We start from the raw sequence: 22,035 nt of genomic DNA, 5'->3' as shown, positions 1-22,035 counted from the left end.
ATGCTGATTTCTATTTCTTCGTAGGCATGATAATAAAGAATCATAGCTGCTTTTTTTAGTTCAATGGTTACAGTATTTAAAGAAAGATTAGAAAGAAGAAAATAAAGATAAAACATAGATATGTGTAATAGGTATAATAGGGAGAAAATACTAGATAACAACCAGCCCGTATGAAACAAGAAACTACTTGGAGGGAAATATCAAAGAACAATTAATTTTTAAGTATGTGGTATACATTAGCTTTCTATTTACTTGTCTTGCTGATTAGAGTATACTGATTTGTACTCTTGCCTACCATTATACTGGAGTGTTATTTTTGTTATACCTCCAAGTCTGTAAACCACATAAAGCTAAAGGAATGTCTGAAAGAAAAATCCCATGTTAGCAAGAGGCCACTATTAAAGCTATTCAAAAATTAATTCAAGATCATTTTGCCTAGATACTTGCAATGATATACTTGAGAACATTTCAGCAAAGGCAACTGAAACTTTTAAATCAATATCACAAAAAATTTATAACCTTATCAAGCTACTTACCTACTCTATAAACCCATTTGAACTAAATTAGTGATATTATTTTCTGCAAACACTTTTAAATTTATTTTAAAGTGCTTTGAATCTGTTATCTTAATTAAACACAGATTTTGAATACCTTGATTTAAAAACCAGTGCAGGTTTATGCATGGACTAAGTAACTGACTCCTTTGTAAACACTTTCATACAAACACTTTGTCCTTTCCTGAGGCTCCTCTAGCATACTACTGTGCTTTGTACTGACTGAAACTTATTTAGAAAAGGCATTTTGCCTTCAGAGAAGCCTTTCAATTTAATTCCCAAGGACACTACGGAAGAACAATTTCAGTAAATTTTGGTTTGTTAGTGGAGTAGGTTTAGCTATGAGAAAAGTTGCTATACTTTTATTTCAAGAGACTGAAATATTAGACAGGCATTTTGTCTAATGAGAAAATTATATTTTTTTCCTAAAGCAGCTGTAGTAAAAATGAAACAGGGAAACATGAGAAAAAATTGAAAACTTCAAATATTAGAAAGTCCCAGTTCTCAAGTGCATCTGATTTTCAAAACCCTTTACTGTTAGCTTCTTCATGTTTGGTGATCATGGGACAGTTTATCACCCTGTGTCCTGGTTTCAGCTGGGATAGAGTTGTCTGCCTAGTAGCTGGAATAGTGCTATGTTTTGGGTTCAGTATGAGAAGAATGTTGATAACACACTGATGTTTTCAGTTGCTGCTAAGTAGTGTTTATACTAAGTCATGGATTTTTCAGCTTCTCATGCCCAGCCAGCAAGAAGGCTGGAGGGGCACAAGAAGTTGGGAGGGGACACAGCCAGGGCAGCTGACCCAAACTGGCCAGAGGGGTATTCCATACCATGTGATGTCATGTCCAGTATATAAACTGGGGGGAGTGGGGCAGGAAGGGATCGCTGCTTGGGAGCTAACGGGGTGTTGGTCAGTGGATGGTGAGCAGTTGCATTGTGCATCACTTGTATATCCAATCCTTTTATAATTACTGTCATTTTATTATTGTTATTATTATTATTAATTTCTTCCTTTCTGTTCTTTTAAACTGTTCTTATCTCAACCCACAAGTTCTACTTTTTTTTTCCAATTCTCTTCTCCCATCCCACTGGGTTGGGGGGGAGGGAGTGAGCGGCTGCGTGGTGCTTAGTTGCTTGCTGGGGTTAAACCATGACACCCTGTTACCATAGCTTTAGCTAAGTTTCAAGCACTGAGCTCAAGATAGCCATAAAAGCAAGTTTACCCTTATTTTATCAGTAGGCAAACTTGACTGATTTATGCACATAGGGGAGCCTGGAATCCTGACATTCTTGTTCACAAGCTCATGACACCTGTAAGGTTCCCATTTCCAAAGCTGCAGTATGCAGCACCCCCACTTAAGTCTACATGACTGCCTAAGGAGAATGTTTTACATACAGACAGTCCTGCAGGCCCATCCATTCTGGAATAAAAAGTACTCCCTTTGCTGCTGGGACAGCTGGTCACTGAAAGAATTAACCCACAAGTTAATTATTTCTGGTATAACTCATTAAGAGAACACTTATGTCTTTTACAGGCACCAAAAAGATTCCAGGAAAAAAGCCCAACCCTTTGAGGGCCTCACATACAAATACAACCTATGAGCAGCCTATGCTGTACAGCCAAATATCTGCATAGTTCTCTGTGCTGGTTTTGACTGGGATAGAGTTAATTTTCTTCATAGTAGCCACTATGGTGCTGTGTTTTGCATTTGTGCTGAAAACAGCGTTGATAATAGAGAGATGTTTTTGAAACTGCTGAGCAGTGCTTACACAAAGCCAAGGCCTTTTCTGTTTCTCACCCCATCCCACCAGCGAGGACGCTGGGGGGGCACAAGGAGCTGGGAGGGGACCCAACTGGGACAGCTGACCCCCACTGACCAGAGGGGTATCCCAGACCGTATGACATCATGCTCAGCCTATAAACCTGGGGGAAGAAGAAAGAAGGGGGGATGTTTGGAGTGACGGTGTTTGCCTTCCCAAGTCACCGTTAGATGTGATGGAGCCCTGCTGTCCTGGAGATGGCTGAACACCTGCCTGCCCATGAGAAGCGGGGAATGAATTCCTCGTTTTGCTTTGATTGGGTGCGTGGCTTCTGCCTTAAACTGTTTTTGTTTTTATCTCAGCCTACGAGTTTTCTCACTTTTAACCTTCCGATCCTCTCCCCCATCCCACTGGGGGGGGAGTGAGCAAGCAGCTGTGTGGTGCTCAGTTGCAGGCTGGGGTTAAATCATGAGTCTAATACCCTACTCCCACTCTAGGCCATTATGGGGCTGTATCACTAGAAGTGACACTCCAGCACCACCTCAGCTTGAAGTGGTGTTTAGTACCAGATTGTTCCCCCTACCACATATTTTTACAGCCCAGCCTCTGAAGCCAGGTTGACTTTTAACAGCCCCACAACAAACAGGGAAGAACCTGCCCACCACCCCTAAAGAGAAATACAAGCCCACACACACAAGCTCACCCTGAACACCGCTGCCCTCAAAGAGCACAGCAATAAATCACATGTGGATCCTGCCTGGCAACTTTCAGAGCACCTCGACCTTTCGCAAAATCCTCCCTCTCCGCACTGACAGGAATTTCAGCCCCTTTTACCTCACAAACGGAGAGGCTGCAGCTGAGGGGGTCTGCAGCACACTCCACCTCCTCCAGGCCCCAACCCCTCCTGGAAGAGACTGTCCCTCAGGTAACCGAGCGCCTCGGGGATCCCCACCACCACCACCACCTCCTCTCAGGGGACGGGCAGAACTCGAAGACAGGTCGGGGACACCAACACCCGCCACCGAGCCACAGAACACCAACAAAACACCTCCCCTCCGAGTGAGGGCAGGACGCTAAGATGGCGGGCGCAGCGCGGCTTCAACCACGTGACGAGCCCACCTTCCGGACTTCCGCAGGAACCTGTCCCTCTCCGGCAATAAAGCGGCCGGTGCGACGTACGCGCAGGCCCCGCCCCTCGCGCTCGCCCCGCCCCTCGCGCTCATCCCGCCCCCCCGGAAGGCTGAGCGGCTGGTCGGCGGGTGCGCAGGTAAGCGCGCGACAGCGCCGCGGGAGGGGCGGGGCGACGTGACGACGTGACTTGACGCGCCGCGCCGCGCCGCGTCGTGACGCGCCGTGACGCGCCGCCCCCGGCCGGTGCTCGGGGCTGAGGTGCCGCCCCGGCCGCCGCCGGCTCCTTCGCCTCAGGGGAGGGCGGCCCCGGCGCCGGCCCCGTGGAAGGGTCTCGGGGGGAGCAGCTGCGTGAGGGCCCGGGCTCCCCTCGGAGACTGCCTGGGCCCCGAGGCCCGGCCTCCGCCGCGGGGCGCAGGTGGGTGCCCGGGGGCCGGCGGCGGCGGGTGTGCCGGGGAGCGCCCCTCCGGCCGTCCCGTCCCCCCCCCCCCTTCCCCGCGGTGCCCTGCTCGGCCTGGCCGCTTGCCGGTTTGCGGTCACCCGCTCGGAAGCGGGGGCCGGTTGTCCTCGGCCCCGCTGCCGCCATGGGAGGCTCCTGCTGTGGCTTGCCCGAACGCTCCCCGGCCGCCCTGGTTTGGAGGCGGCTGGAAAGGGTGGCGGCTCCGGGGTCCGTGCTTGGAATCCCCTGGTGACAGCGGTGACCGTGGGTCTCGGTGCTGTCGTGGTAGGGGAGAGGCTGGATGTGCTCCTGGGGAGGCCTGGGGGCACCCCGGGCTGGGGCTGGCGGTGTCCGGGTGGCCATCCTTTCGCTGAGCCGCTGGGTCGTGGCTTTGCTCATGACGCTGTTTCGGTCTCTTAGCCCTCCTTTAGCCGTGGAGGGACGTACCGTAGTTGCGCCAGGTAGCTTTCCTCCTTGTCTTTAGGGAAAATCGATGCACGTTGCGTTATTAGTAAATCCTTCCGAGGATCCTCTGTTCCTTCCATCAAAATCGGGCGTTTGAACCTTATTTCTCTTACTGTTTTATGTCATCTGTAAGACTAGCTGGCTTTGGAGGAGGACAGCTTAGCTACAAAAACTCGGTCTTGCGTTCCAAGCGGCCCCTGGGAAATACCCCCTGATTGTTTACTCAAATTAGTTTTGAGAAAGCCCCTTTACACTCTTCCTGAAACTGTGTCAGGAGCACTTGTGGTGTTGGCTGATGGAAAAGTAAGTCATAAATGTTTTTGCTAAGGATACTTCTGCAATTTAGTTATGGTGAAATAGGAATTTATGATAAATGTTAGAAGTGCTACATATAAAATGATAGCTTTTGTGCTTGTGAAAGCAAGATTTATTTTTTTTTTTAATAGAGGGTTGGAAAGAATAAGTTTAATTGGAGACCCCAGTGGTGTTTTCTGTTTTAATAGCTTAGTAAGAAATCACAAGCTTACAAAACTATAAAATAGTATTGACAGAAGGATGAATTACCAGTTTATAAATGCCGCTAGTATTTACAATTCGTAGTCTTAAGTGTAGGTTGCAATTTTAGACTTTATCTGGATGCCCCAAAGCCATGGGTTACCTTTTTGTTTCTTGGGTTAATGTTAAGTAGAATTATAAAGTGGTTCTTTAGCATAACCTAAAAGTGGGAAAATTATGGTCACAGGTTGTTCATGAGAATTGCCTGGCATGTTCTGGAAAAGGGGGAACGCTGCATTAACTTCTACGTAATCTTTTGAAAATTGAGCATGTTCGTTGCTTTCTGCTTTGTAAAAGCCATGTTTTGCCTTGGCCCTAAAATAATGATGCCAACAACATCATCCCAGCAAGAAAGAGAACCCGTGGTTTTCTCTCCTAGTTTGGACAGACGTTATGCAAATTACAGCAATCCATCAGGAAGGACTGTCAAACCATCCACTTGCTCAGTTAATCCTTCTGACTCCTCTTTAGAGGAGACTATTGTCTTTGCAGCATTCAAAGATTCTTTGTAGCTCGATAAAGCTGGGGTTGAGGTAAAGTTAACCAGTAAACTTACCACACCTTGGATGTTTGCCTGCATTTTTTTTGCTCTTAAATAGTGGTTTTCTGAGCAAGGAACGGTCTTTGAAACTGGAAAAATGGATAGAAATGTTTGATTCTGCTTTTCTGTCCCCTTTCCTCCTGAGAGCTATGTGCTGATAAACAAGAATGAGAAAAGGAAACTGCACTGAAAGAAAAGTGAAACTGATTAATAAAAGTTCAATGGCAACATTAGTGCATATATGCCAACATTTTAAATGCTTCTCTATAAATTAAAGGACATCTTCTTCCATGTCCTAGTGTCCAAGAGCCAAAAGTCTCCCATGCTTTAATATGCACACAGATTTTTTATTTGTTTTTTTTCTTTAGTTGAAATCACTGCATCTGCCTTTGTTTGTCCTCTCTGCCTTCCCTATTTCTTGTTTTGTCTTTTTTTTCAAGGGCATGTTGATTCAGTGGTTGCTACTTTCTCTGAGCTGAATGAGAATAACTTTTGGTGATGAATTCAGCCTAAACTCACCTCAGTGTCATCTTCTCCCCAGTGATGGGTACTTTAATGCCTGGTGCCGATTTACAGTATACTTCTCTGATCTCAGCCTCTGCACTTTATGTTGCTTGTGCCCCACGTGTCTTTTCTAGCTTTGCAGTGGGAGCGGGAAGAGTGTCTCTTGGACTATGAAAAGTGACACCCTGCTATTTCATTGTTGTGATACCAGAATTTTACAATAGCATTTTGTGATACTATTAAACTTGTTTGCTTGACAGGTGGTTGAGACTGGGGAGGGGAGGTGTAGATCGTTGTCTGCTCTTAGCTCTGTGCTCTAGCTAATCTTGCTTTGCTGGAGGGCTGTGAACCTTACCTTATGGTCTTCTCCTGGTGGAGCTTGCGGTTCTGAGATGTCCTCTCTTGACACCTCTTTTCTGTCTTCCCAAAGAGTGTTCAACCATCCACTGGTGTAGAAAAGCTGTTAAAGTAAGGAAGTGGGAGAAGCAGGAAGGCAGAGGTACAGCAAGGACATGTTTTAGAGGGGGGTTGGGTTGAGTCATCCTTTCCGGGGCAGGGCAGAACTGAATCATGTATTTTGATGAATTGGTAACTCCTGCAATTCCAGCTCACATGAGGGATTAGGAAGAGGTTTAATTTCTCTTGAAGTGGCAAGCTTCAAAGCAGGGGGCTTCTGAATTATTCCTGCTCTAATCCAGGTTTCACCCGCTTTCCAATTTTTTTATAATGGTTTGGATTCAGGCTCCCCTCCCCACTGAAATGCATGGAATGCATTTTATACTTGACTTTTTTTGCAGAATTCAGAAATGTCACTTAGATTTCTTGAAAAAGTACAATATCTTAGTACAGGAAAGCTATATTAAAATATTGATCATTTTTCTTTCTTTTCCCTTACAATTGTGGTTTTGTTTTAAAAGAATGGCGCAAAAGAAGTATTTAATAGCGAAACTGACAAGTTGCTTAAGAGAGGACAAAATTCAGCTATGGAAACCACCATACACAAATGAAAACAAAGAAGCTGGTAAAGAGATGAAGGTAAATATTCTCTCTAGAGTTGATACCATGTGTCTTCCATGTCATACTGCTGGTGCATTTTCCCAGTTTTTCTTGCTGTTTTCTTAGGAGCTTGTACAAAAATACTCATCCAAGCTGAATATCAATGAGAATGATACAGAGAATATGCTTGAAGAAATACGGTGTAAAGCAATTGAGCGTGGAACAGGAAATGAAAATTTTAAAGTGACTGGGATTGCGAGACTTGATATATATCTGCCTCGTAGAAAAGTAAGTGACACTGCAGAAAAGTCAGGATAAGTAGCTTTACTTTGGCCTTTTGAGTTCTAGATATGTCTAATGCAAATATTTTCACTTATTAAACTTTTTCAGTTGTTTTGTATGAGATCTGTGTTGATTATCTAAAATATGGGGGGGAGGGGGGAGTTACTGAGGTATATTTCAGCTTCCCAGGTATGTGGGAATATCATGGCAAAGGAATATAATATTGGGGAGATCAGTAATTGTCTTCTCTTTAGGATGTAATGAGGAATTATCTTTCAATGAAGAACAGTAAATTAGATTTAAGTGTCTATCTAGTTCAGTTTGATTCCTTCTGATATGACTGTTCACATTAGCAGTAAAGAGCAGGTGTATTTTTTTAGATGCAAAATACATGAAGTTGAATTAGCATATGAATATCACTGTATTACCACAGCTTTTGTTTAAATGACAGCTTTAATTTTTAAAAAATTTCCCTTTAAATCCAGTAAGCAACTTGAACTTGGTGTCATCTTAGGCCATGTATGGCTGATGACATTGAAAAGAACTCCTTTAGCTTTTAACTGTGCTATGTGGCAATGTTCTTAGTGATGACGTTATCCTTGTATAACTATTCTAGTCCAGGCAGCTAACTAAACTTACTTTAAAATTGGTATGTCCAGTGTTTCAACTTGGAAATGGGAAGCAGGATTTTCTGTTGTGATGGTACTCATCTGTTGTCTTCTAAGTCTGGCTCCTAAAAGCTTCACAAAGATAGAACTGAATTAAGTCTTGCCCTTTTAAAGCCAGGCTTCAACCTCTAGTTTCATGCATAAATATTCTAGAATAATGATGTGAATCTAATGAAATCAGTGTCAAACTCATCACCATACCAAATTCGATGGCTATATCTACCCTAGTCAGCTAAACACAGGTTGGGGACAGGCCAGCCACTGTTTGATGGACATCCATGCTGTCAGCGTCGGCTGTGATGTAGTTTAGCCCAGACCCCCTGGTATCCTGCGAGCAATGCCCAGGCACAGTGTGAGGGCTAACGTGGGCCAGGGACTGATCTCAAAGGGCATTTTGGGATACAGCTGCTCTGCTTTGAAGGTTGAGAGGATTCAACCATATGGATGTGAAGTGTGGTCTGCAGGTTGGTCACAGGACAGAGAGCAGGACCTTGGTTAGGTTCTCCCTAATATAAAGCCTCTTAACAGGGAATATTTTGCACTTAAAAACAGTCTCTAGCAAGCACAACAATCTCCAATCACTTCCTAGTTTTGATCATGTGCAGGAGCAGCATCTTCCCCAATACTGTATGTCTTCATCCACTCTGATAACAGTGAAAGAGAGCTCCGTTATTGAGGGGCACTTAAAGGTTGTAGTCATCTTATCAGCAACAGAAGTGAATGTTCACTCTGGAAAAGGGCAATGTTGGTTGGGGTTTTTTTCTGAAGAAGATCTTAGATGGTGACTGATGCTTCAGAAGGGTTTTATTTTTATTCTTTTTTTTTACTGAATACTTGCAAAAACACAACACACAATCATAATTGTTCTCTCTCCTGTAGTGAAAAATAATTACCAGGCCATGTGATGGGCTAAAGGGTAGAGGGTGTTAAGTGATTGCTACGCAGTTAAAACAAACAAACAGTTTCATAATTTCTCTTTATAATGCTATTGGGCATAGGGGAATTAATTAATTTAAAATTCCAGTTTATCTAATCTGGGACCAGAGACACTAATAGGAATTAATGATAACTCAGCCAGTCACAGGTGAGTGGCATAATTACAAAGCAGAGTTAAGATTGCAAGTGCATAATTAAATTAGTCAGTTTAAATTGTTTGGTTCTGAATTTAGATTTATCTAATTCTGAATCTTTTTCTGTTATAATGCTTATTTTTAACACAATATAGCAAGTACAAGACTCCCTGCCCGGAAATTACTAATATGTGTGCCCAACCATAACCCTGTTAACATGGTTATTATTTGAAAAAGAAATTGTAGTTATTGTAAAACAATTAATTAAGAAAATGTCCAAAGTATCTTGATATCATGCTTTTTTCCTTCCCCCCTCCTTTCCCCCACCCAATATAATTACTACAGAGCAGAAAAATCCCACTGGAAACTAACCTGTTCATCACAGGCAAGGAGCTCAGATCACAGTAAGTGTAATCACCCTTGGTTCTTCTCTAACGAGATAGTGTACTATCATACAGTACTGAAAAAAAAAAAAAAAAAAAAGACAAACAGAGCACTATTTGTTTGATTTAAGCTTTTTCTTAGCATGTATGTCTGTTCGGTATGTCTGAGTAGGATGTCCAGGGCAGTTCATGTAAGCAGCTGTGGTTTAACAGATAGAAAACAGGAGAGTTGCAACTGTGGAAGATAGTTCTCTGTAAATGCCCAGGAAGTACCTGAGAAGGCACTAGTGATCAGTGTTCTAAATCTGTAACTAGGAAGGTCTTCTAAACAGTGAACATTAGCTTGTCTTCCTTTTGTGTTTTTAAGCCTAATAAAATTAGATTCTTTTCTGTCTGCTTTGCTTTTTCCCTTTCTGTATCCCGGATTTTCCCTATATGGTATACAAAGCTTTCTGATGATGTTATTTTATTTCTAGCAGCCTTTTATAGCAAAAGTTTTAAGCCAGTTATGAGCATACTGATTTTTTTACTTTTATTACTATTCTAACAGAAATACTGTATAGACTTAGAAATTTATATTCATGGATGAAATTATTTCTTTCACAGGATAGCACAGGAACATGCATTAAAAGAAAATGCTATCAAAATAATCATAAATAAGAAGCAGCTTGACCTGGGTATGTATCTCTAGTTGAGTACACTTTTGTGGTAATTTTCTAGTTTACTGATTCTCAGAAGAAAAATTTCTTACAACTCTGTTAATTTCAGAAATTCCCAAGGAATAGCAATTATATTTGTCAGGTTGTGGTGGGTTGACTCTGGCTGCATGCCAGATGCCCACCAAAGCTGCCCTATCACTCCCCCCACCCCACCCCCCGCCCTCAGCTGGACAGGGGAGAGAAAATATAACAAAGGGCTCGTGGGTCGAGATAAGGGCAGGGAGAGATCACTCAACCAATTACCGTCATGGGCAAAACAGACTCGACTTGGGGAAAATTAACTTAATTTATTGCCAATCAACCAGAGTAGGGTAATGAGAAATAAAACCAAATCTCAAAACACCTTCCCTCCACCCCTCCCTTCTTCCTGGGCACAGCTTCACCCCTGGATTCTCTACCTCCTACCCCCCCAGCAGTGCAGGGGGACGGGGCGTGGGGGTTACGATCAGTTTATCACACGTTGTCTCTGCTGCTTCATCCTCCTCCTCAGGGGCAGGACTCGTCACACTCTTCCCCTGCTCCAGTGTGGGGTCCCTCCCACGGGACACAGTCCTCCACAAACTTCTCCAACGTGGGTCCTTCCCATGGGCTGCAGTTCTTGACGAACTGCTCCAGTGTGGGTCCTTGCCACGGGCTGCAGTCCTTCAGGAGCACACCACTCCAGTGTGGGTCCCCCGTGGGGTCACAAGTTCTGCTAGAAAACCTGCTCCATGGGCTCCTCTCTCCATGGGGCCACAGGTCCTGCCAGGAGCCTGCTCCAGCGGGGGCTTCCCACGGGGTCACAGCCTCCTTCAGGCACCCACCTGCTCTGGCGTGGGGTCCTCCCTGGGCTGCAGGTGGAGATCTGCTCCACCGTGGACCTCCCTGGGCTGCAGGGGGACAGCCTGCCTCACCATGGTCTTCCCCACGGGCTGCAGGGGAATCTCTGCTCTGGCACCTGGAGCACCTCCTCCCCCTCCTTCTGCACTGACCTGGGGGTCCGCAGGGTTGTTTCTCTTACATGTTCTCACTCCTCTCTCCAGCTGCAGTTTCTGTGCCTGCCGCCACTTTTTTCCCCTTCTTAAATATGTTGTCACAGAGGTGCTACCACCATGGCTGACAGGCTCGGCCTTGGCCGGCGGCGGGTCCGTCGTGGAGCTGGCTGGCCTTGGCTCTGTCAGACATAGGGGAAGCTTCTAGCAGCTTCTCACAGAAGCCACCCCTATAGCCCCCCGCTACCAAAACCTTGCCACACAAACCCAATACACAGATTCTGCTCTACAGGAAATGTAATAAATTATAATGATCAAAATTCTTGGATAGAATTAGAGCAATTATAGGAATCCTGTAATAAATGTTGAAAATCCATTTTTCAAGTGTTGAAATGCTTAAAATGCATGTTTAAGAGAAACCCTAAATTTCCTCCAAAACCATATTGTATAACAGCACATCCAAAAACCTTTTGTAATGCTTCACACATGTTCAATTTGTCAGACGTTGTGGGAAGTGATGACAACAGCTTCCTCTTTATTGATGGCCTAAGCATCTGACATTTTCTTCCTTCAGAATATGTCGGAATTAGAGTGATGGAATTGACAACAGGAACTCAGATTCAGTTCCCAGTTCCTCTGTACTGTTACTGTTGTAATGTATGATCCTGGACATTTTGTTATTCCAGTTTTTGCCTGAAGATAATTAACTGAAATAGAAACAATCATATTTTTTATTTGAAAACAGCAAGCAAGTAAAGAAACATACCAGTTATTTAAAAAGCTCTCTTAAGATGCAAGTCTGATTCTAATTTCTGAGTATCTACTGAATATGTCAGTAATTGGCAGGAGTTTTGATTGGGTTCTTGAGTCTAGTAATTACTGTCATTCTTCAGTACCAGTAAGGCAAGGGGCTGTTCAGGTTGTTTTGTTTGTGGGTGTTGGATTCTCCGCCCCGCCCCATGGCAGTACAATGTAAAACGGTCTGTCTTTACAAACAGAGTATTTGAATTTTATTCATCATACTCTATTTTGCAGGCAAAACCCTTGAAGACCAGGGTGTAACACACAATGCGAAAGTGATGGTACTTCAACTGGAACAGAGTGATGAGGAAACTAAAAGAAAAGTTCAGGAAGAAGAACTTCAATGCAAGAAAGAAAAAGAAATAAATGACAAGATGCAAAGAACTAAGAAGGGTTTAGAAATTCTAGCAGAGAGAGGTAAGGGGGTTTGTTAGGGGGTTTTTGTGGGGTGGAGGCAGATGGGTGTTCATTAATTCTTGCACATCAAAAATTATCTTCTCAGGGCACTTTCAACATAGAAGAGTGCCTGTACCGTGGCTGGATTTCAGTTTATACTTTCCTAGGTTTCTGCCTACTTGAAAACTGGATTTTAAATTGACTAAAACTTCCTCTTCAACTCTTCTTACACAACTAGAATGCTAGAAAACATTTGGCACTTCGAGAAGGATATAATATGAATCAATTATTATTTAATTGGCACTTGACAGTTAAGGGACTGATGACTCTTGAGAACAGGCTTTAAATTTATTGTAGACATAAGCACAGTAGAATAATGTATTAAGTCATTAAACACTTTTTTGTAGTTTACCTCAGATATGGCTGTGTGTAACCATGGTTTCATTGTGCAGAGCAGCTCACTTACATTTTCATCTGTAATGTGGCTGTTCTGTTCTCACTGCATTTGATGTTGATTGCTGGCAACTGTGGATTAAGTTAAAGGGATATAGTCAATCTAACAGTAATAGTTTCTCAAAATGAGGTTGTGTTTGTACATTGCTAGATGGTGAGTTTAAATCACTTCTCTATTTTATTATTTCAAAAAATCCATAAACAAGGAACTGTGAAACTGAGTATGGAATGAATTCCTGCCAAATGCAAAAATACCTGAACAAAGCTTCTTTTAAGGGTCAGTGACAGCCTGTTTCTTACTATAATATCAGATTTTGAACAAATGAAAGAAGTGATTCCTTTTATGGATTTAAGGGGGAATTTAGACCCCAGCCCTTGAATCCTGTATAGGGCCTCTTTAAGGTATTTACCACTAACTGTCAGTTATAGCACAATGCCAAAGTATAGAGTGCAGTCCCTAATGGGCTCACAGGCTGAAGGTTCTGTGTGAAGTGTAGGAAGGATTTAACAACCCTTTTGTTTCATCTGAGAAAAAATGTAGTGCAGAAGCTTTTAATCTTAGCAAACTCCTGCTTAACTGTCTTTTGTTTATAAGAAAAGCATCTTTTCATTTTAAATCAGATGGAAGTGAAGACAAAATTGATAGCTTGGTTATAAGCATTAAAGATGTAGGGAAAGGAAAACATTGAGCTATTTTTTTCTGTTTTATCAACTGTGCTCAGTTGTGTTTTTCTTTATATTGTATGCTTTATTTGATAAAGCATTTCAAATGTTACATCATTTAAAATGTAGGTGTTTTGTCTTCTGCAAAAAATTATTTATAATTCATGTAGCTTAATGTTGTGTCTAAATTTCTGGATGATTGTGTTTGTCTGATCAGGGCCATTGTTGGTAGGTATGTCCAAAAAACCACAGGTGCAGCCTTTATATGTAATCCTGATTTTTGTTGTTTGTTTGCTTTTTTGTTTAACCATGTACTTACTGACATAATCTTACAACAGCAGAGTTACTTTGTTGAAGGTGGTACTTACAATTCAAATTGTTTTTTCTTGTATTTCAGAGGAGTACTTGGATCCAGATTCTGTTCCATATCTAGACATAGCTAATCAGACTGGAAGGTCAATTGAGATTCCTCCTCAAGCTAAAAAAGTAGGTAAAAGTATCTTATAAAGCTACTAAGACAGCTTTTTAAAGCTTGATTCATGAAGCATTTCAAATATGGGATTGAAATACAGTCAGACTTTTGGGGGATGTAACCCTGGGTCCAGTAGAAGTTTGCTTAATAGAAATAATTTTTAAATAAAATTGAAGTAGAACTCTACAATTGGGAATACTTCAGTCATCTGGAGACAGACCTCTGACTGCTGATCTAATTGCAGGTCTAATCTTGCACTGACCCCTGTGTGGTCCATATCTTATTGTTGTGTTTTAGGATGAGCTTTAACTTTTGTTATATCCTCGCACCTATTTTAAATTTTGGGTGCCCTAGAACAACATGAAAATAACTTGTTCGTTAAGCCTCAGTTTCAGTTGGAAACTCAATGAGTCTCTCAATCGGACTATTTTAAAATAGTTTTGAGATCTTTTGCACTCCCCTCTGAAATTTAAATTTGTTCACCACAAATTTTGACAAATTCACCACAAAGTTCCACATCCTCAACTGAAAATGTCTTTGGTTGGGTACATGGATTGAATTACAGTAGGAGTGACATACCTGATGTTGGCTGCTGAAGCAGAAGAATAGTGATAGATGCTACCTTTTTAAGATTGCTAGATTTTCTGAAGATAAATAAAAATCTTTACAAATACTTGGAATTATACCCAGTAACAAAAAAAAAATACCTTGGGAAGAAATGAGCAGGCCCCAAGGTGTGCAAACTGCTGCCCTAGCCTCTTCTGAGGCATACTGTGTTTTCTGCATCATCTGGAGTTTCTGGATGATTGGAATAACAACTGTCTGTTCTCACAATGCATGCTGTTCTGATGAAGTGCTGAAAGTAGTAATTCACCTGAAGAGTTAAAGCATCAAATGTTCAAGTGCACAAGATTTCATCATTCAGTATTGAATGTGGGTGAGAGGAAATATTGCAGGTTGTTTCTATCCATAAATATTATTTACATTCCCATTTGTCATACTGCAGGAACTAGAGTGTTTTCTGGCCACATTCAAAATCAAATTTTTGGTTCTGAGGTTTTAGAGGAGGTAAATCGTTAGATTTTACAAGATAGTTGTAATAGCAAAGCAACACAAATTTGATGCTGTTAGGAAATGTAGAACCCAGAAAAATGCTTAGCTTTTTATCACTCATCATTGAAAATCTACCTAGGGTTGCATTCTTAAAATAAACTTGGTGTGACATTTCATGTGTCAGTAACATTCATTGCTTTTAATTAGACAATATTTTAACATTAGCAGATGAGAAAAATGTGAAATAGTACTGCTCTTGCAGAACTGATACAATTGTATTTTTCTGGGAAGAACAAGGGCTCTTAATGGATTATCTAGGTATTTCTTTTTAGTTATAAAAGTGAGTCAGGGAGGTGCAAAGGAAGTCTCAATCTGTTTTTCTAGGCACTAGTGCTGGCAATGGGTTATCATGAGAAGGGCAGAGCCTTAATGAAGAAGAAGGAATATGAAATAGCCCTGCCATATTTGTTGGATGCTGATAAACACTTCTGGTAAGAACCTTTTTGAGTTCTTGTGTCTCTCTTTCCTTTACTGTCAACCAAATACAGGAACAGCATTAGCTCTACCTGTGCATATAAATCAGGGCCTGTTTTGCCAGGGGTTACTTCACACCCCTCTGCAAATGGGAGATGGCAGACAAAGGCTCTGACTTGCAGTGGCAGGTGGCTTCATGTAGGACAGCTGAAACAGATACTGCCACTGGGCAATTTAATCTTTCATATCAACATAAACAAACTGTCAATATTCATGTACTAGGCTATAAATTGCATTAGCTTGAGAGACAGTTATGGATACTTGTTTGCAATTGCTCCTGTGAAGTAATAATTTCTTGTAAAAGGTGGAGCGGATCGCTGAGGTCAGTAACCATATCAGGGTTTCTGCAGGTAAACTACTTCCCTGTCAGCAGTCAGAGCCCTAAATTGCTCTTTTGTGATCCCCAAAAGTAATGTTATCCCTATCTGTTTCTCATCTCTGTGTGTGTGTGCGTGCAAGGAGACTAGCACAGGACTCAGCGTGTTCACATGCAGTAAGGAAGACAGTTGATGTCTGTCCTTTCAAAGATTACACAGGGTTTAATTCTGTTCTGCTTTTAAAAAGATGCTGTCTTAAACTAGTCACAACTCATTTTGTTACTATTTAATTCTTTGAGATCTAGTGTTATCATTAGTGCCCCATGTATTAGTGAATGTGATGGGGGATCAGTGCTCTATTAAAGTTCCACGGACCTCAGTTTGCTACCTCAAATATGAAGTGTGTTCTTTCTCAAATATGTGAGTATGCATACTTCTAGCATGTTGTTTCGTTAGTGTTAAAAAGCGTGTGGAAAAAACAGCCCCTCCCAGAAGACCAATAACTGTTTTGTTTTCCAGTGAGTGTAGCACAGAACTGCTGAATACTGTTGATAATTATGCAGTACTGCAGCTGGATATAGTGTGGTGCTACTTCCGCCTGGAGCAGCTGGACTGCCTGGATGATGCAGAGAAAAAGCTGTCCACAGCACATAGATGCTTCCAGAGGTGCTATGGGGAGAACCATGAAAGACTTATTGACATCAAAGTATGCTGGTTTTGATTTAATTAGGGTGGCCTTTTTTCTACATGTATTCAGTTACTGTTCAAGTATTACAAGACTGACTTTCAGAAGTTTAACGTTTTCTTGTGCCTCCTCAGCCTGTAATCTAGTTGTGTGATTGTCAGCATAGTGAAAGCATTGGATCTGATGCAAAGGTCATGGCAAATGTGCGTTTATGTGCATAGACATCATCAGTGTTTTAGATGTGATACTTTATCTGCACACTAAGTGTCACATATTAGTCACTACGTCTTCTTTAAATGTGTAAAATGTTGTATTGATAATGAATTGATGTTCTACCATATGCTTCTACCCATGTGCCCCCCCCCCCCCCCACCCCCCCCCGCCTTGTTTAAACAATTCTTCAGGGAAGCTATGGTCGTGAGAAGGTTTTATTTCTACGGCTTTACCTCCTTCAAGGGATAGGACACTATCACAGTGGCAGAGAAAAGGAGGCTGCTGAGTATATTCAGAAGGTAAGACACCATTAGGTAAAACTTCTGAGTTGTTCACACTAGCTCCTGTGTTTGGGTTCCGTGTTGCAGCTATTCTTTGCTTTCTCAGAAAAATGGGGAAACATTTTTTTTGTTTGTATGTTAGCAACAGTGTAAGTAATATCATTTTGTTCTTTCTATACCCAGGCATCTCGTTTACATGAAGAGCTGTCCATAGATCCTGATAAAGTTCATCGCCTGTCACTCCTGGGATTCTCCGAACAGGAAGCTCGCCTTGCCCTGCGAGCATGCCATGGGAATGTGGAGCATGCTGCCAATCTTATCACCAACAGGAGAGAGGTATGGTGCAGTGAAAGTATTAAATCAAGGATCATATTAGTTGGGGTGTCTGTAAGATCATGTTTTGTGTGACTAGTGCAACATGGTGCTAAATTAAGGACTTTGATCATCCTGCTTTGGCACTGTTAGTGTAACTGACAGCTTGACATCTGTTGCTGCAAGTTTGAAACCAAAACTTAATACAACAAGGGAAGCTCTGTCCCAAAATAGATGGGATGAGAGAGCCAAAGACCTGTGGTTGTACCACAGAGGCGCAGAGGAAGACTTTGCACCAGTGTTTGCTACTCAGCAGTGCTCCGTATGGGAATAAAAATGCCATGATCAAGCTATCACTCCTGGGCTTGGGTGGTCTGAATGCCAAGAGACTGCACAATAAAGTGCTATGAGGGTGACCATCAAGCTACACTGTATTACGGCTTTGGACTTGGAAGATTCAGGAGGGGAGAAGGATTTTTTTCTGTGCTGAAGTGAAGTGAAGACAGTGTTGTCCAGATTTGAAGTGCCTTAAGTCATGTTTGGTAAGCTGAGGTGGCAATTCTAGACTTCAGACAGTGAAATGTGGATGGAAAAGTCAAATGGCTGAGAGAAGGGCTGAACAGAACTCCTTGGCTACACGCCCAGTTCTGACTGTGTGTCCTTGGCAAGTCTTGACTACAGGCCCATCTGCCAAACAGGTTTATCACTCACCACACAGGGCCTATAATAGCTGTGATGGCATAAGATCTGATCTGCAGAGACTGTAGAGCGGAAGTATGGCAACAGTGCTAGCTCATGGAAATACAACTTTATTTAGTAACAAGTGTCTGGCACCACAGTCTGTATTTAAAAAAAAAATAATTAAAAAATCCCTTTTCCTCAAGAGATTCAAACTTGAAGTAACCCTATATGCGCAGGAGAAGGCTGAAGGATTCCCATGCACAGTGAGCTTTGTAATGGCTGTGTTCTTGCAGGAAAAGGCACAGATACGGAGGGAGGAGAGAGCTAAAAGAAGGCAGCGACTGGAAGACATAAATACCTTGAAAAGTATGGGCTATTCAGAGAGAGCTGCTCAAGTAGCTCTTCATAATACACAGGGAAATCTGGACCAAGCCTTTCAGGTAAGTAATTTTTAGGAGTAGTACTTTTGTACAAAAAACTTGTTTGCTTTTTTTATTTATTGTTTAGCAGATTCTTATTTTCTGTAGTCTATATTTGTTAGTTCATAGCTATTTTTCTGAACTGTAATGACTGAACTGATGAATCGGATATCACTTAAGTTGGCTGATATTTGCTTATATCGACTATTGAGCTAAATGCATACCCATGCCAAGGACCATTATATCTCTGTTGCTCTATTCTGATCCCTCTCTGCTTTATTGTAGTTTATTCTTGACAATCCAGAGTTATTGTTGGAAGATGATGATCATGATCCTGTGGCCATGGACCAGTTTCAGGTTTCCCAGGAAAGTATTGATCAAGTAAGTTAGACCGCTTGCTTTCTTAGGAGTTGGTTGTCTTGTTTCTGAATTATGCCTTCAAACACACCAAATCTTCCTTGTACAGCTTTGTTTAAGTATTCTTTGACCCATGGCTCTCAAGCTGTCACACTTCCACTGTCTGGCATCTGCTCTTCATGGTGAAGTCACACTCAGGCTAAAATGTAATTTGTGTGTACTTCCTGCCCATTACATCAACCTGTCATGCATGGATATGGAGGGAAGAAGTATGTGCGCTCTAATGCTCTATCCCAAAAAAGACAGAAAATGGGAAACTTATTTGAGTCTCTAAACATTGCAATGCACAAGGGGAAGAGTTGGAATGTGTCTTTCTCATCACAGGCTGTCTGAAAAGCTTTTCAGTAGTTAGTGTGGCTACATAATTAATGTTAGATAGGCAAGAAAACTATATTGCCTAGAAAAAGTAAATAGCACGTGCACGCTCCTGATGTGCTGGAGTGCTTTGAAGTTTCCTTTTGAAAAACAGAAAAAAGAATTGGTCTGATACTAAACAAGAGGCTCTTGATTCTTTTCAAGATCCCCATTCCTTTAATAGGTCACTGGCCTGTTGTTAACTGTTCCAGTAAACCAGAGTCAGTGTCCTGGAATTCCTGGCATGCAGCGCTTTCCTCTGTGCAAGAAGAATGACTGTCAGATGCAGAGTCAGATTCCTGTCAGACCCTGGTGCTGAATGAGCTTGGATTTCTCCAGATTTTTTTATTTTTTCCCCCCCTCCTGTAGCTGATGTATATGGGTTTCAGCCGTGAGTCAGCAGAGCAAGCTTTAAAGGTCTTTAAAGGCAACATCCACTTAGCTTCCCAAACCCTTGCTCATTATGGGGGAGTTCTTCCTGCGTCACTGCAGCTGTCTCCAGAAGGGTCCAGTCCATCAGAAGAATCAACTTCATCAAAGGACTCGCCTACAGAGTCTGCAGGTAAGGATGCTGCATACAGCAGGCAGAGAAGTGGGAAGGCTGTTTTCTGGCTTTTGTACAAAACAATTAAGCGATTTCTCCTTAAATACTGGTAGAGGGCCTTGAGTAATGCCCCAGACTACTTTTATTAGTAACATAGTTACAGGCAAGCCATCCCTTAGCCCAGGTAAGCTACAGCCCCTGCAGTCCCTGACAGCCCATATATGGGACCATAAGGGATACTATCAGCTGTAGGCAGTGTGTAAGAGGGATGCAGCCAGAAGAAAGGGTAACCTTCAGAGGCGTCCTGGGAAGGGCTGAGAGGAAATGGCTGCTGAGCAGGCTGTGGCTTTGGCACACGAGGCTAGAGGCCACGGGTGTCTGCATCCTCACTTCCCCAGTGAGGAATGCGTGGCCCTCTCTAGCCCACAAGCAATTCTAGCTTCTCCCATCTAATTGTACTGGCTCACACCAGTTCTTTTTAAAAACAAACCAATCTCTCCCTGCCTGTACTCTCTCAGAGAGCAAGTACTAAGTTGCTGGAGCATGTTCCCTGGACCTGCCACTGGTAATGATGATTTTTTGGCTTGCCAATATGTGGGTTCTGACTGCTAGGGAGTTTATTCCAAATCTGTGCTGTACGGTCAGCTGATTTGACCACATACTCCTTCCTTGTGTCCCTTATGTGATAGAACCGTAATTGATACTCACCATTTAGCAAAGAAGAAACTTGCACATACTTTTCTCCCTTCTGTTATTTGTCAGAGCTGTAGTGATCCCTGTTGTACAACTGAAGGGTTTCCTACAGCTTTAAATAGTAGGGAAAAAACAGCCATCCTGCAATACCCTTTGCAGAGCCACTTGAAATAAGAGGTAGTCTTACAGTAACAGACTCACAGAGCAGTCATGCTGATGAAAGAGGGAAAGTACCAACTTGTTTCAGAGGTGAATTCACTGCTGCTTCTTTTTATTGGAAGGTTCTTCTAGTTCAGCAACAGATGAAGACATGGAGACTGATGCAGTCAATGAAATCCTAGAGGATATTCCTGAACACGAAGAGGATTATCTGGATTTAACACTGGAGGAAGAGGAACAGATCATTCATGAATACTTATCCTATATACAAGTACCACAGCATTAAATCCCATTACATCTACTTTAGTTATATGTATTTACCTTGACAAATTGAGTTTGGATTATAAATGCACCTTCAGCTTATCTCTTACTTAAATGCCTTGAATTCTGTTAAACTATAGGTGGAACACTTAATTCCTGCTTATTTATAAATCTGCTTAAAGCCTACATTTGTGATACATTGTAATTTATTGTCATAGCAGAAAAATAGAAACATTTATTTTCAGAAGAAAATTTAATAGAACTAAACTATATTTTTATTGTGAAATAAGTTAAATCACTTAGTATTCAAGTAAAGAAGCATTTCTATACCATTTTAAAATACCAGCTTTAAAAAAAAAAAGTGAGTTTGTAAATCAGAAACCTAGCTCATGAGGTTAGAGGTATCAACTTTCAAACTGTTCTCCTTTTCTTCTGAAAGATTTCTAAGAGACATTTACGTATCTGTTGTGCATGGATTTATACTGTGTTCTGCTTGTCACTTCCTGCAGGTGTTACACAGGCAATAAAGATAACTATGTGCTGCTCCTGCTTTTAGGAGGAGTTTTCTATGCTTTGGTTTTAAAAACCAGTAGGAACTACCTGGCAGGGCCCTGTCCTGTCAGACCCCTGTGCCCCTGTGTAGTGGTATTTCCTTTTACAACTAAATAACCAGTTTCCCCAAGCAGCTCCTCTTAACCTCTTGCAGGTGTGCGGCTTAAAGATTGATGGATTTTGTGGGGAAGACAAGATTTTCTTTAATCAGCTGTTGAACAAAACTTGGTTCAGGCACTGTTCGGTAGTTGTGCCCAGCTTCGGCATTCTGGAGAAATAGTTGGGGGTTTTGTGTGTGTTTTATAACATCCTGTTTTCTGCTACGTAAGTGCTCCTCTCCACTGGGAACAGGAGTTAGCCTCCCTGCTTGTCAGCTTTTCTTTAAACGTGGTTTATTTGTTTTCCATAACGTCATTCTCACGGCAGAGGGAGCTCGTTCCCCTCTGCTCCAGGCGCAGTGCTGGAGCTGGTGGGAACGGGGGAACTGGCAGCGATCTCTGCTTAGAGCGAGGCCTAACAGCAGCTGCTGGAAAATGAACCTTCTGTCTGGTGACAGTTCATCCTTACCCAGCATTTATCAGTGGGGAAATGAGGGCTTGAACTTCTGTTAGGGCAAACATGATCCTGGAGGAAGCAGAGCTTTGGCCTGCAAAATGACTGCTCAGTTCCAGTGGATGGACTTAATAGGCTTCAGTAGTAGATTTTTTTTTTTTCCTGGCTACCTTAGCCAAGGACAGC

General features: G+C 42.3%; 1 protein-coding gene across 7 annotated transcripts; it reads left to right on the top strand.

Annotated features, from left to right (window-relative positions):
* The first annotated feature begins 3,542 nt into the window (after positions 1 to 3,542).
* Positions 3,543 to 21,288, top strand: NUB1 (negative regulator of ubiquitin like proteins 1). 7 transcript variants are annotated; one of them, XM_030008381.2, is made up of 15 exons: positions 3,543 to 3,583; positions 6,866 to 6,983; positions 7,071 to 7,232; positions 9,310 to 9,368; positions 9,954 to 10,024; positions 12,073 to 12,255; positions 13,748 to 13,836; positions 15,260 to 15,366; positions 16,246 to 16,432; positions 16,816 to 16,923; positions 17,089 to 17,241; positions 18,192 to 18,338; positions 18,603 to 18,698; positions 19,458 to 19,650; positions 20,607 to 21,288. In XM_030008381.2, the coding sequence occupies exons 2-15, from the start codon at positions 6,867 to 6,869 to the stop codon at positions 20,768 to 20,770; spliced, it is 1,836 nt and encodes a 611-aa protein (XP_029864241.1). In that variant the 5' UTR covers positions 3,543 to 3,583; position 6,866; the 3' UTR covers positions 20,771 to 21,288. The 7 variants fall into 7 exon arrangements, with proteins under 7 accessions (XP_029864241.1, XP_029864240.1, XP_029864238.1 ...); XM_030008380.2 differs by lacking the exon at positions 3,543 to 3,583 and adding an exon at positions 3,676 to 3,862; XM_030008378.2 differs by lacking the exon at positions 3,543 to 3,583 and adding an exon at positions 4,164 to 4,651.
* The last annotated feature ends 747 nt before the right edge of the window (positions 21,289 to 22,035 follow it).

This window comes from Aquila chrysaetos, chromosome 3 (genome assembly GCF_900496995.4).
Source record: "Aquila chrysaetos chrysaetos chromosome 3, bAquChr1.4, whole genome shotgun sequence".
NCBI lineage: Eukaryota > Metazoa > Chordata > Aves > Accipitriformes > Accipitridae > Aquila > Aquila chrysaetos.
The sequence above is the reverse complement of the archived record's forward strand: the minus strand, read 5'-3'. Positions and strand labels throughout refer to the sequence as shown.